Source organism: Vipera ursinii (genome assembly GCF_947247035.1).
Source record: "Vipera ursinii genome assembly, chromosome: W".
Lineage (NCBI taxonomy): Eukaryota > Metazoa > Chordata > Lepidosauria > Squamata > Viperidae > Vipera > Vipera ursinii.
The window spans coordinates 37,892,710-37,907,461 of record NC_139522.1 but is presented as its reverse complement, the minus strand read 5'-3'; the positions used below and the strand labels follow the sequence as shown (position 1 = coordinate 37,907,461).

Here is a 14,752-nt window from a genome sequence, read left to right as displayed (position 1 = left end):
GCCGCCGCCTTGTAAAGCCTTTTTCCTCGCCTGCAGCGTGAAAGAAACCAAATGCTGCGGGGGAAGTCTTGGTTTTTTCCCGCCTTCTCACGGTTGCTGCACAGTGGCTTTGTAAATTACGTGAAAAGCATTTCGTCTCCCACTTTGGATTCTTCTTACTTTACCGCGCTTATCAGCCTGACGAGGTCGGACAACAGCATGGTCTTTTCGACCGGTTACAGCCAGCGCGCGTTCCGCCACCCGGAGGGTGGATTCATGCAGACGAATTGCTTGGCGTCCCTCCCTCATCTTAGCTCTCTCGACGAGCAGCTTTTTCGCCATCCTACACCCGCTGCAACTAGGTGTGGAAAATCGGGTTAACTAGGTTTGACTCGGGGGTGCGGGCACCGGTAGAGGGAGAGGAGCCGCCGCCAGAGCGACCTGCCCTCTGTTGGCTTTGCCTGGACACCCCTAGCCGGATATTCATTTATCCCTCCCGCTAGCCAACCATCCCCGCCCCCCTTCCACCAGCGGCTCTCCTGCTCCTCCCCGCTCGCTACTGCCGCCTTCTCAACGAATCGGGCTTGTCTCATCCTTAACCGCCTCGGCGAGGTTACACCGACGGAGAGACGCGGAACTCGCTTGGTGCTCCCCTTTCCTCTGCACACGCTGGGCAGTGTTCGGCTTCTTGCTCCCGGCCGACTAAGTGTGGTCCGCTGCTTCGCGCTATGGTACAGGGGTTTGGGGGAGCTGAGGTTCGTTCTTAAGTGGCCGGGAAAGCTGCCTTTACCGCCCGCCTGAACGACGGGTAACAGTGTGGGAGCTCGCCTCCCCCGCTAGATTGTCCGAAGGGGGGAATAAAGGAACGGTTTACTCTATCGGAAGGTGCCGCCTTTAGGGATCGTCGCTTGGGCTGGGATACGAATCTTACTGAGATAAGGGATATTGCCAGTGAAGGGAGATTCTGGACTTGGGAACCCATCTGATTTCCTTCAGATTATTTTCTTAGGATTCCACGGGGAATGTAGGTTGAGGTCTGTTGACGCAGTTATGTGTATATCTTGACTAAATCCCGTGGAAATTCAGTACAGCAGAACGGAAGGTAGAAGACCACGAAATCCTTTGCAGGGGAAAGATCCTGGAATCCGGCGGTTTCAAAGTTCTCTCTTCCTGTAAGGGCGATTGAAGTTGGTTGGCGAGGAACGCTGGCACTGCTGAGAGCCGACGGGGCAAGACTTTCTTGTCTTCAAGCGTCAAGGCGGGGAGGAATGAAGGAACGGGGCCAGGAGGCTGGAGGCCGAGTTAGGGTTAAAAAAAAGCCCTGGGTGGCAGAGAAATCAGGCAGGGGCGGCGTCGGCAGGGCGTGCGGAGCGGAAAGGGGCGGGGAAGCGAAGCAGCTGCACCACCAGCTCGGCTCTCCCGCCTGCCTGGAGACAGGCGTAAAGGGGGAGGGCTGCAACTAGCAGCAGCTAGCGCCTCTTCTGCTGCAGACAGACGGGGACGGAGATTGGCTGGCGATGGTGCGGCCTCTGAAGGGTGGTGGAAGGGGAGAGGAGAGGTCCGCAGATTCCTCACCTTTGCCTGGACTGCCTCGTCTCCACCCCTTCCAACCGATTCGCCTGTACTCTGCTTACCCTGTCGCTGGGCGATGCGTTGCTTTCGAAGAATATCCGTTCGGCTCGGCCGAGAAAATCACCTTTTCATTTGTTTCGCCCACAGATCCGCTCTGGCCCCCTATTTCCCCCCTTCATTAATGCTGGCTGATATCTCCTGTAACAATTCTACTTCGGTACCAAGGCACTCGGTCACTTTTTTCCTTTCGGTTGTAATTCTCTTTGTCACCTGTCTAAAATTATTTTATTGCCTTTGTTACTGCTTCTACTCCTACATTTGGAATTTATCTTAACCTTCCTCCAGAGATCTTTATAGTTCTCCTGTCATTTTAACCTTAACAATCATGTGAGGCAGGTTAGGCTTAAATGTTTAAGTGATCTTGAGCTTCCCTAATGCAAGTTCCCTTGATTTCCACGCCCCCCCATTCCTCTCCTGTAATCCATCTACCCTTCCCCACTTCTCTTGGTTTTCTTCCTCACCTGTGAAATGGATTCTGCTTGAAGCAGCTTTTCCCACCAGCATCCCTGGATTTTTTTTCCCAGTTAAGCAGACTACCAAGCCCCATTTCCTTGTCCGTCCCCCCAATTCTCCTTCATAGTTAGGTCTCCCAGGTGCAGTCCCATTTTCTTCAGTATTCTGAAGAAAGAAGTTTAGGTTGTTCCTGAAACCATCTTAAACCATTAGTACCTTCCTCAACTTCATAGGAAATTTTTAGCCCTCCCATCAGATAGAGGCATTGTGAGGACCTGTCTCCTCTTTCAGCTCCCACTTGCTCTTGAATACCTGAGTACTTCACAGGTTCAAGGATTGTTTGATCAGTGTATTAGTTTCCAGGAGCTACTAACCTAAACTCCCATGTTTGCGCTGACAGCTTTTGTACCTTTTTGTGAAGGTAGGACTGGTAAGCTGAGATCATTGTTACAATTTATCTTTTTCAGGGTCAAAGTTGATTGGTGCCACAGTGAAGGGGTAAGAGGGAGCTGGAAGGGGGAGACCCAGGAGGTGTCACCCTTGGGTCTGAAAGGTGGAGGATGAACGGAGCAGCAGATAGTCCAACTGATTTAGAAATGACAGCCCCCCCAAAAGGTGAGAAGGAATGCCGGAAAGGCCAATGCTACAGTAGAAAATTATGCAGTATCCTATTCCTAGCTGCCACTTCTTGAAATATTCAACTTTACTAAATAAGTTGCTTATTAAATTTTAAAGATGCTTAGTTCCTTTCATTAAAAATAATCCCAAACAGGACTTAATACTGTTGCTAACAGATAACGTATGGAAGCAAAGTTTGAAACATGTATGATTCTTTCTCAGATATTATCTATGGTCACACAAACGAGGTGTAACACTATTCTGGTTTTATCAGCAATGTCATCTCATTGGCTATTTCTACTCTAGTCTACATTTAGAGAATGCAGTGAATCTGGCTTGTGGTTAACCATGAATACATCTCCGGACTGCCCACCAGCAAACAGTGTGGCTGGAGTGACCCATATGGGTTATTCTAAGGTTCCTGTATCATCTGAATGTGCTGTGATGAAAATACATTTAAAAAAACAACCAAAGGTTCCCTCTCTTGTTTGTGCTGGCTGGAAGAAGCCATTTTGTGCTATATTTAGATGATGCAGGAACTTCAAAGCAAATCACAGAGTATAGTTTGCAGCCATACCTCCTGTGGAAAGGGAGGAGAAGCCACAGTCTGCAAGTCCATTGACAGCTAGTTCACAGCTTAGTTTAGGGTATTGTGTGTGTAGAAACATTGACAGTGCTCATGTCCTTGCATCTGTAGAAGATGCAGAAGAGTTTTCCAGGTGACAGGTGAGCCATAGCATCCTGGATTTCTCTGGACAACAAAAATGTTGCTTCCTGAACAATTTGAGGTGTATCTTAAAGAATTTTTGGCTGCTAATCATGAAAATAACCTGTAATTTAACTTACCAGGTACAATTTTATAGAAATCTGTTTTTACACAATGGCATTGGACACCCTTCAGTACCTATTGGCTATGCTGCACACATGAAAGAAACATATGAAAACATGGAAATGTTGAAGCACATCCAGTACACCAAGTACAACTGGAATACCTGTGGAGATCTAAAAGTAGTGGCTCTGCTGCTTGGACTGCAGCTCCAATATAGCAAGTACTGCTATTACATATGTGAATGGGACAGCTGTGCAAGAGAGTCGCGTTATATTAAAAGGAAATGGACACTCTGAAAGAATTTGGTTCCAGGACCGAAAAACATGGCACATGATCCACTTCTTGACCCAACAAAAATATTTTTGTATCTGCTTCACATAAAACTTGGACTGATGAAAATTTTTGTGAAAGTGATGAACAAGGAAGGTGTACGTTTTTGTTATTTTAGACAGATGTTTCCAAGAATAACATGCATTTAAGAAAGGCATTTTTGTTGGTCCACAGATCAGATACATCATCAATCACATGCGGTTCAAAGATCTGTTAGTGGGGCCAGACAAACGGAAAGCATTCAAGGATGTTGAGAATTTTCTTGGCAACTACAGAGCACCAAGACTACATTTGGTGGTTGGTAAACATCTTACAGCATACAAGACCATGAAGTGCAACATGTCACTGAAGATTCATTTTCTGCATTCACACTTGGACTTCTTTCCTGAAAAAACAGGTGCAGTCAGTGACAAACTTGGTGAAAGGTTTCACCAGGACATTGCTACAATGGAAAAACAGTATCAGGGCAACTGGAATCCCATCAATGCTGGATGACTATTGTTGGACACTGCAGTGAGAGTACAAACGAAAATCAGCACTTTTAGACCCGTTGAACTCATGCAGTGTGTCTGGAGCATGCAATTAAAAACATAGTCATTAGAAGTTCATTTCATATTTTTCAAGTTTCCTATATGATTGTCATTCTGAAATTATATTTGTGTTCAGTTTGAGGGGGTCTATCATAATCAAAAAAATTTCAGCAAGCAAAACCTTTGGAAAAATTTGTTGTCCAGTGAATTAGGATACAATCTAATCACTACTTGCTATGCAGCAAGAATAGGCAATTCATGCCTTTGAAACATTTTGAGCTATAACTTTCATAATCTATTACAGGTAGTCCTTGACTTAGCAACCGTTCAAAGTTACAACAGACCCCTCAGAAGCTACTTATGACCCGGTTCTGAAGTTCCAACAGCCATCCTGCCCTCCTTATGGTCACATAACTGCATTTTGGTCACTTGGCAACCAGCCTGCATTTACAGCTGTTTGCAGCTTCCCATAGTCACGTGACCCAATTTGCATTTTTGCTGGAAACTGGTGTTTACTTCTGGTTTCTGGCAAAAAGACAGCCCTAGTAAACAATGGGTTGACTTAATGACCATGGTGTTCACTTAATGACTGCCACAAAGAAGATAGAAACGTGCGGTCACATGGTGATCTGCTTTACAACCATCATAACTTACATAATTGCCAGGCTCAATTACAGTCATAAGTTGAAGACTACCTGTATCTTTCATTGTATTTAGTTGGATTTATGGGAAAAGTAGTCCAAATCTCTAAAGAGTGCCTGTGCTTTAGAAATTATAAGACCCACTGACTACTGTGAGGTTCACATTTCAGTAAATATGTCTGTATGGTTATACCGTTAATCACAATAAAGTAAAACAAGGTCAAGACCCTCAAGAAAATCCAACTTTCACTATCTGTTCATGGTTTTTCCTCCATGGATTTTTTTTGGCTACCAATTGAGGATGTAATTTAATATTTTCAAAACCATGACATTGCTTCTGTGATCTTGAAGCAGATTGCTAGTTGTTTTTATCAGCAAACTTTAAGAACTATGCTCCAATTTTATAGGTATAAGAATTGGATCCACTGTTTATCATAGCCACAAAAAATATTTTAAGTTTGTAGTCCCAATTGTACATTGAAACTTGTAAAATGTCCACATTTGGATTTTTTTTAAAAATGTAATACATGGATTGTTTCTCTATTGCCTGTAATATAAATAATACCACTAGCTGCTGTTTCTATTAAAACTTTTAATGTGAAATGTATTGGAACTATAACTCCCAGAATTCCAAAGACCATGCTGGCCTTGAGCAAACATACCAAGACATTTGAAGGGCACTAGGTTGGAAATGGCTGCCCTAGTGTGCACATTAAAATGCCTTGTATGACATCTTTCCCTTTTTTGTTTTTCCTTCAGATCGATGGACCCAGGAAGACATGCTGACCCTCTTAGAGTGCATGAAAAATAACCTGCCCTCCAATGATGGCAGCAAGTTCAAAACCACTGAATCTCATCTGGACTGGGATAAAGTTGCCTTCAAAGACTTCTCTGGTGATATGTGCAAGATGAAATGGATTGAGATCTCCAATGAGGTAACTGCTTGCTGGGCTCAAAGAGGACTGACATGAAATGATGCTTTACTTAGGATGAGTTCTTGTGTAGGCTGGACTTGGAATTCTGTGTTTGTTAATTTAATTTGAGCATTTGATCCAGGAACAGTTCCAATGTGATGACAAGGTCTTTTGTGCTGTCTGCCTATAGAGGTTTCCCCATTTGTGTTTTGGGAGCTCTTTCAATATATTTTGTGATCTCAAGCCACTAGAACATGGGTGTCAAATTTGCCATGTCACGTATCGTGACTCTTTTTGCATTGCCAGCAATGGGGTGGGGACGGCTTCAGTATGATGAAACCAGCCCACGGGCCAGCAGTTTGACACCCCTGCACTAGAACTTTTTTTCTCTTAGAACTGTATTTCTCTTCTTTGACTCCAATCAAGGCACCCCATTCCTATGTCTTTATTTGGCCTGCCTGGGTTGCGGTATTGCTCTTGACAGCTATATTATATTTAGGCTGTACCATGTTTCCCCGAAAATAAGACCCACCCAGAAAATAAGTCCTAGTCTGATTTCACTGGGCTTCAAGGAGAAAGCCTTGGAAATGAAAGTAGCTAAATTTTATCAGAATTGGGTCACTAATAAAGGAAAATTAAGTCCTGAGTATTAATTGACATCTGCCCCCCCTTAACAAAAAGCATAAATCCTGCAATTCAAACAAAACCATAGGTTAGGGGTTGCCTCTCGGCTTATTAGGGTGTTTGTCATAAAATTTGTGAATGAGTCTGTCGGCTTTTACATCACTAGATTTCACCCAAGTGGCCTCGGATAATGGGTATCCTTTCCACTGTACCAAAAACTGTAACATTCCCTTACAAAGCCTAGAATCAAGAAAAAGCTTCACTTCATAATGTCTCTGTCCAGCTACTAGCAGAGGGCCAGGTGCCTTCTTAGTGAGAGGTCATAAAGTGGAACCCCGGAAAGGTTTTAGTAGACTATAATGAAACACAGGGTGGATTTTCCCTAAAAGCCAGGGAAGCTTTAACTCCACCATAAGTGGATTTATGATTTTTACGATGGGGAAAGGACCAGGGTATTTTGGTCCCAATTTCTTACTAGGCAACTTGAGTTGTAAATATTTTGTGGATAAGTAAACTTTTTCCCCAACCTGGAATGACCTCTGGGGAGCCCTTTTTTAATCTGTTTCTTATACCCAGGGCTTTCCAACCGGTGCTACGCGTACCACTGGTGGTATGCGAGCACCTGGCTGGTGGTATGCGGCATCGCCTTCCTCTCACCCCCGCCTCCCCCCTCCCCCCCGCTGCACTCCTTCCCAGCTTGAGGAACTCAAGATTCAGCGTTTCTGAGCACACGCTGATCTTGCATTTCTGATAGTCCCTGTGTTTTTGTTTCAGTTTGCTTTCTGTGTGTTGCTCAGCTCTGCTCAGAAACGCGGATTGCCTCTGCTGCGCATCCTAATTGCTTTCCTTGCAGCAAGGCAAGCAGTTGGGATGAGGACACAAGATCTGGCGTTTGTCCCCGCGCGCTGCGCCATCCCAATTGCTTTCCTTGCAGCAAGGAAAGCAATTGGGACGAAGACTTGAGATCCGGCATTTGTCCACGCGTGCTCATCAGCGCATTCGGAGAAACGCCAATTCCCTCTGCTGCGTGTCCCAATTGCTTTCCTTGCAGCAAGGCAAGCAGTTGGGACAAAGACTCGAGATCCGGCGTTTCAAATGCCGATTCGCTCCGCTGCGCCATCCCAATTGCTTTCCTTGCAGCAAGGCAAGCAGTTGGGACGAAGACTCGAGATCCGGTGTTTCTCCATGCACGCTGATGAGCGTGCGTGGAGAAACACCAATTCTCTCTGCTGCGCCATCCCAATTGCTTTCCTTGCAGCAAGTATTTACTGGCCTCATTTAGCAACCTCAAGCTCACAGAGAAGGGAGGGAGGGAGGAGGGAGGGGGAGATGGGAGGGAAGGAAGGAAGGGACAAAGAAGGAGGTAAGAAAGGAAGGAAAGAAGGACAATGGGAGAGAGGGAGGGAAGGAGGGCACCCACCCCAGTCCCACCCTCCTCCACCAGAGACCCATGGATTCCCCCCCCCCCACACACAGGCACCCTGTAACCTGAGGGAGGGAGGGAGGGAAAATGGAAGGGAGGAAGGGAAGGAGGAAGGGACAAAGATGGAGGTAAGAAAGGAAGGAAGGAAGGGACAATGGGAGAGAGTGAGGGAAGGAGGGCACCCACCCCAGTCCCACCCCCCTCCACCAGAGACCCATGGATTCCCCCCACACAGGGACCCTGCAAACCTGAGTGATGAGCTGTTCCCCCCCCAGCCATTGACTTCGCTTGTCAAAAAGTTGCAAAAGGTGATCACATGACTCTGGGACACTGACCATCATAAGTATGATTCGGTTGCCAAGTATCCGAATGTAAATCACATGACCCTGGGGATGCTGCAACAGTCATAAGTGTGAAAAATGGTCATAAGTCACTTTTTTCAGTGCCGTCGTAACTTCGAACAGTCACTAAGCGAAATGTTGTAAGTCGAGGACTACCTGTACTTTATCATTTTTTTCCTTTTTTTTGGTCATGCTTTTGACATCTTGCTGGCCGACTGGTGGTACTCGGAGAGTGCCTTATCCTAAAAGTGGTACAATGGGTGAAAAGGTTGAAAAGTCCTGTTCTACTGCTACCAGATGGTGTCCCTTTCAAGGGAAGGGACCAAAACCTGCTGCAATCACCCAGAAGATGGGAATAAAAACCAAACACCCCCCCATCCCTGCTGTCAATCCTCAACAGAAATGCTCACAACAAAAACCTTAGGCGGACAGGCAGGTGTCTTGCTCAGCTGTGGCTTGGGGGGGCACTTTTTTCAGTGCCATTGTAACTTCAGTCACCAAGCGAACTGTTGTAAGTTGAGGACTACCTGTACTTCATCACTTTTTTCCTTTTTTTTTTTGGTCATCAAGGTTTTGACACCTTGCTAGGCGACTGGTGGTACTCGGATGTTGCCACATCCTAAAAGTGGTACAATGGGTGAAAAGGTTGAAAAGCCCTGTCTTACACGTTTCGGAAGCTTTTTTTAGAGCGAGTTTCATTTTGTCCCAAACCTCCCCCCACCCCTTCACCCTCTGGTCAAGAGTTTGGGAGGTAGAGGGTCCCTGAGGATACTCAGGTATTGGGTTAAATTCTTTCCCTGCAGCAACTTTAAAAGGCGTAAAACCGGTGCTACTGTGAACAGTGTTATTGTAAGCCACCTCTGTGAAAGGGAGGAGGTCAGTTCAGTTAGTTGATAGTCCACATAGCATCTAAGGTACTGCTCCACCATCAATTTTGCTTTTTCAGCCACCCCATTCGTAGACACATGAAAGGCCAATGACAACCCCTGCAATGAGCCAATTAGTTTAAGGAAGCCCCTCCAAAATTTGGCCATAAATTGCACTCCCCTGTCAGAGATTATTCGCTGTGGTGCGCCGTGCAGTATGTAAATGTTGTCAATGCTGCTAACATCGGATGTTCCTGCTCTGACAACTGATGAAAATGCAGCCATTTTCTCTATTCCTTTAAATGCTTTTTCTTACTTTTAGAAATCAGGTGCAGTGGGTGGTGGTGGTGGTGTTGGGATGTAAGCTCAGCTAGCCATAATAATAACGCTGCTGTGGGAACTCAAGGATGAGCTGATAACATTTTGGTGGGCTGAGGAGCTGAGGAGAAAGTCCCCCCCCTTGAAGCTAATTGGGGAAAGTGTTTTATGACAGTTTATTGGGGGTGGGAATTGTACTTTGTTACTTTGTATCTGGGGGAAGGGAATTTAGTTTTTGGGTTCAACTATGTAGTGCCGATACTTTGTTTCCCGAATAAACGTTCTTTAAGGAAGAATTTTGCCTTGGAAGTTTTTTTTGATGGGTTTCATCTGTCGGAACCATGAGAAATGTGCTTAAGAAACATCTTGGCCAGTCTCTGGCCTGATGGGAGTCCTTTGCAGGCAATAAAATGAGCCTGCTTCAGAAAAAGATCAATCACAGTCCATATCACCATATTTACTTTCAGGTAACTCAACTATAAAATCCATAGCGATCTCTTCCCATGGCTGGGAAGGGTCCGCTACCGGTTGTAATAGTCCAGGGGGCTTCCCGGGAATTCTCTTAGTGGCACAGCACAGCTTTTGACGTAGTTCTTTACGTCCCGTTTCAAACCTGGCCACCAAAACTGCCAACGAATCAAATGCAGTGTTTTTAAATAGCCGAAGTGTCCAGTTTGTTTCACATTGTGACCGTGCTTGAGAGCATGAAAGTGGAGGGTTTTGGGCAAATACAACTTCCCCGCTTTGTAGGCTAAGCCGTCCCTACATGTCAAGGTACCCTTGAACCATTGATCATTGAGGAGTTCCTGTTTTAGCTTTCTTGTCCCAGGATCGTTGGGGTTTGGGACTCTAGAAGTTGAGGCTCTTTGCAGCGTTAATTGAGACACAACTTGCAGTGTAGGTATGATTGATTCATTAACCTCTTCACGCTGGCTCTCGTACTGAGCCAATCTTGATAGAGCGTCAGCTAAAAAGTTTTTTCCCCCCGGTATGTACTTTAGGGTGAAATTAAACCAGTTAAAATACTGCACCCACCATACTTGTTTAGGGGAAAGCTTGCGAGGAGTTTTCAGTGCCTCATAAGTTTTTGTGATCAGTCCATACTTCAAAATACACCTTGCTCCCTTCTAGGTAATGCCTCCAGTTTAACAGAGCCCAACGAATTGCAAAGGCTTCCTTCTCCCAAACTGCCCACCTTCTCTCACAGTCTGTGAACTTTTTTGAGGTGTAGGCACAGGGCTGCAGGATCCCCTCATGGTTCTTTTGCAAAAGTACTGCTCTGACTGCCACGTCACTGGCATTGGCGGTTTTCCATTCATCTCCCGTTTTCATTCTTACTCGGTAGTATGCTTCTCTTAGGTCTAATTTAGTGAAAACGCCCCTTTGCCAGATGGGTTAGCACACGGGTCGGCAACCTGTGTTTCAGGGCCCGTCCGACGAGTCACCAAAAAGAATGAAACCGGAACGGGAGCTGGTTCTCCTAAGCCACATTGATTAGCCTCATAAACAGTTGCTCGAAGACAAACGAAGTCAGCGTTGATTCTACAGCATACTCAACGCTGTTAAATAGCCGGCAAAGCCAACACCCTCCACCACACCCCTAATTATTCCACCACGCCCACACCCTACTTAACTACTGCCTCCCATGGTTCCCACCCTTTTGCACCCGCCCACCACCATTGCAACCGGTAAGCCACCCCCCAGCCCAAACCACCCTCCTTTTCCCCAGAGCTCTGCATATTCTCATCCCTCCCCTCAGCTCTCCAGTCCGCCATAAGTTGTGCCCTGAGCCCCTCCCCGTCCCGCCGGCAGTCTCCACCACCCCCTGAGTCACCCCGGCGTCCGTTTGTGTCCTGCCGCATGAGCGCTGGGTCTCGACCGGCCGCTCCACTGGACGGCCGCTCCCTGGCCCTCTGGTCGGCCCTGGAGGCTGTCAGGCCGCGTCGGCATTCATGCTCTCCCCTGCAGTCTCCGAAAGCCAGCTGGTCGCTCCTTGGCTGTAAACGGCAGCCGTACTCCTTCCTGACTCGTCGGTTACTTCCGGGAGCCAGCAAGCTGGTCTGCGGCCTCCCCAGCTGGTAGGCGGCCTGCCGCTGTGCTGTCAACCCGGCCGCTCCTTTCCCCCGCCCACTAGAACGGCGTGGAGGCCGGCAACCACCTCCGGAGCGCGGCAGCTCGTCAGGGAGATGAAGAGACTGACGGGGGTCCCTGGAGGCTGGTAGGACACTCCGTGGCTTCCCCGGGAGTAGGGCAGGTGGTTGCTGGGGTGTGGCGACGGCCGGGCGTGTTCCCGGCCCTCCAGGAAACCGCAGGTGCCGGCAGTTGGTTTTGGGGCCTGGCGGGGCGCTCCGCGGACGCTGGCGGTAGTTTTCGGGGCCTGGCGAGTCGCTCCGCGGCCCCTCTGAATGTCGGGCGTGCCAGGCCCGACACTGTGGCTCTGGAGCTGCATGTGGCTCAGCCTTCTCTTGTGGCTCCCAGTCCTCCTCCACCATTTGCAGAGAGAGAGAGACAGAGAGAGGCACTTGCGCTTCACTTCCCTTCTCTCTCTCAGGACTCCTGATTGGCCCTGCGCCCGGGTGCCCCACCCCCTAGGAAAAGCATGGCCAGGAAGTCCCTTTCCCAGGCTGGCCCCATCCGAGGCTCATGTGGCTGGGGAGCCGCGCGGGGCTGCCCCGTGATCCCCCCTGGGAGCGTCCTTCCGGAGCCTCCACTGAGTGGGCCAGCCCTCCTGCAAGCCGCAGCCTAGAGGAAGCCCAGGCCCTGCGATCCCCAGCCGGTGCTACCGTTGGCCCTGATGGCTGGGAAGGCGTGCCGGAGTCCCGGCTGCCGGGAAGGAAGAGGTAGATGCAGCAAGGGCAGGAGAGAAGAGCCGATTTAAAGCCAGCCCAGTCAGCTTGTCAGAGAAGAATGTGTGGTGAGCAGATCGGGGGGAGGGGAGAGAGGAGGGGAGGGAGAAGGGAAGTGCAAGTGCCTCTCTCTGTCTCTCTCTGACTCTGTCTCTCTCTCTCTCACACACACACACACACAGACACACTGAATGGGGGAAGAGGACTGGCAGACCAAGAGCAGAGATAGAGAGAGAGAGAGAGAAAAGAGAAGTGCAAGTGTCTCTCTGTCTCTCTCTCTCTGTGTCTCTGTCTGAGTGCGATTGCAAGCTCGCTGCCTGCCCAGGCTCTCAGGCCCTCTTCTGGGGCACCGTCCCCAGGAGTTCCCTTCCTGGCCGGGCCGGGGCTACCCAGAAAGACTGAAGTAGTGGCGTCTGGGTTGGCAGGCAGGGCACCAGCAGGAGACAAGTCAGGTGGGCATTGTATCACCTTGGTTGTCACCAGCAGCTGGTTTGGAAAGAGAATTTGGGGAGGGGGAGATGCTGTTTTCCTCCTGGAAAGGCAGAAGGGGGGGAAACAGGCAAAAGGAGGGAGTTTTCCTGGCCAGACAGCCAGCCCCCCCTTCCTGATTTTATGCCACGTTCAAAAAAATCCCCAAGCCTGGCACCGTGCAGGGTTTGCGCCTTGACACTCGCAGCCCCCTTGCTTGCACGCCTTGCAATTGCACTGAAGCTTCGCAATGGCACTCAGAGTAATGGGGAAAGGGGGACGTTCCTGGGCTCAGGGAGGGAGGGAGGGAGGGGAGAGCTTAATAGGGGCGTGAGGGACACTCAGCCACCCTTCTGGCTGCTGCGCCCGGGCGCAGGGGCTGCTACCCTCTTCGTGGCGGCATCACCTTCCATGCCAGTCCCATCGCAAGCTAGGGGCAGCCCCACACGCTCATGGGAAGGATGGGGAAAAGGGGGTGGGCAGTGCTGGTGTCAGGGTGGGAGGAGGGGGTTGGGGGAGGAAGAAGGGATGCGTGGGGGCGGGGTGTGTGGGAGGAAGAGTTGGAATCCAAGATGCTCAAATCTGGGTGGCCTCCCAGCAAACACGCACCAAAGAAGTGATGGGAGAAGGAAAGAGAGGAAGAGAAACAGCGGGTCGGGGGGAGCACCCCGTTTCTTCTTCTGGCGCAAACTGCTCAAGCGGAAATGGGGACAAGGAGGAAGAGGAGGAAGAGCAGAAATTGACAAACTCTGCCAGCCAATCTCTTTGGGGGAGGGGGCACAGGATGGAGAGGAGGGCAGCTTGCCTTGGAGAGGGAAGGGGGAGCCCTCCCCGTCTGCCTTTCGTTCTCACCTGGCCAGCCGGCCAGTGACAAGCCGACAAGCTGACACACTGCGGACGTTCATATTCAGCTCGCTTTCCTCCGTGGAGACGCAACAAGGGCAGGAGAGAAGCGCCGGTGGGGACAGAGAGAGAGAGAGAGAGAGAGAGAGAGAGAGAGAGAGAAGCGCAAGTGCCTCTCTCACTCTCTCACTCTCTCTCTCTCACACACACACACACAGACACACACACTGAGTGGGGGAAGAGGACTGGCAGACCATGGGCAGAAAGAGAGAGAGAGAGAGAGAGAAGGGAAGCGCAAGTGCCTCTGTCTGTCTCACACACACACAACACAAACACACTGAGTGGGGGAAGAGGACTGGCAGACCAAGGTGAGGTATGGGGATAATTATGCTGTATTTAAAGATGGTAGATAAGCTACTAAAATTGTTTTTACCTGTTGGGATGAAGGAGAAAGGTTTTTTCCCCTTTTTCTCCTGTCCTTTTCTTTTTTTTCCCTGGCAATTTTTTTCTTTTCAATTGTTCTATTTGTAGTTTTTATAGTTTGCACCAGCTTTTTATTTCATAAATACGAGGAGGACTCAAATAGACTGAGTATTTTATTTGAAAGTAACCTTCGACCCAGCATCTTTTTTTTGGAGTTCAAAATGCTTTTGCGTGCAGAAATAAACATTTGTTTTCTTTGTAGCAGTTCATTGATTTCATAAATGCAACATGCTATAGTTTTTTTATACATAGCATAAAGGTAAAAAACAATATCCGCTTCATGGATTACTGCCTTGCCGTGGCGAAGGGGCTTGCGTAATTCAATGAAGCTATGAGCTATGCCGTGCAGGGCCACCCAAGACGGAAAGGTCATAGCAGAGAGTTCTGACAAAACGTGATCCACTGGAGAAGGAAATGGCAAACCACTCCAGTATCTTTGCCATGAAAACCCTATGGACAGTACCAAAAGGCAAAACGATATGACGCTGGAAGATGAGCCCCTCAGGTCGGAAGGCGTCCAATATGCTACTGGGGAAGAGCAGAGGGCTAGTACTAGTAGTGCCAGAAAGAATGAAGCAACTGGGCCAAAGCCGAAAGGACGCTCAGCTGTGGAT

The 14,752-nt window shown here is 48.6% G+C and overlaps 1 protein-coding gene across 1 annotated transcript in view; it reads left to right on the top strand.

The window, feature by feature from the left end:
• The first annotated feature begins 660 nt into the window (after positions 1-660).
• LOC310648256 (nucleolar transcription factor 1-like) overlaps positions 661-14,752 on the top strand; it is a 254,864-nt gene continuing 240,772 nt past the window's right edge. The window contains exons 1-3 of the mRNA XM_083376002.1: positions 661-710; positions 2,532-2,679; positions 5,772-5,947. Of these exons, the coding sequence (XP_083232128.1) occupies positions 2,625-2,679; positions 5,772-5,947 (231 nt within the window). The 5' untranslated portion in view covers positions 661-710; positions 2,532-2,624. The remainder of the gene's footprint in view (positions 711-2,531; positions 2,680-5,771; positions 5,948-14,752) is intronic.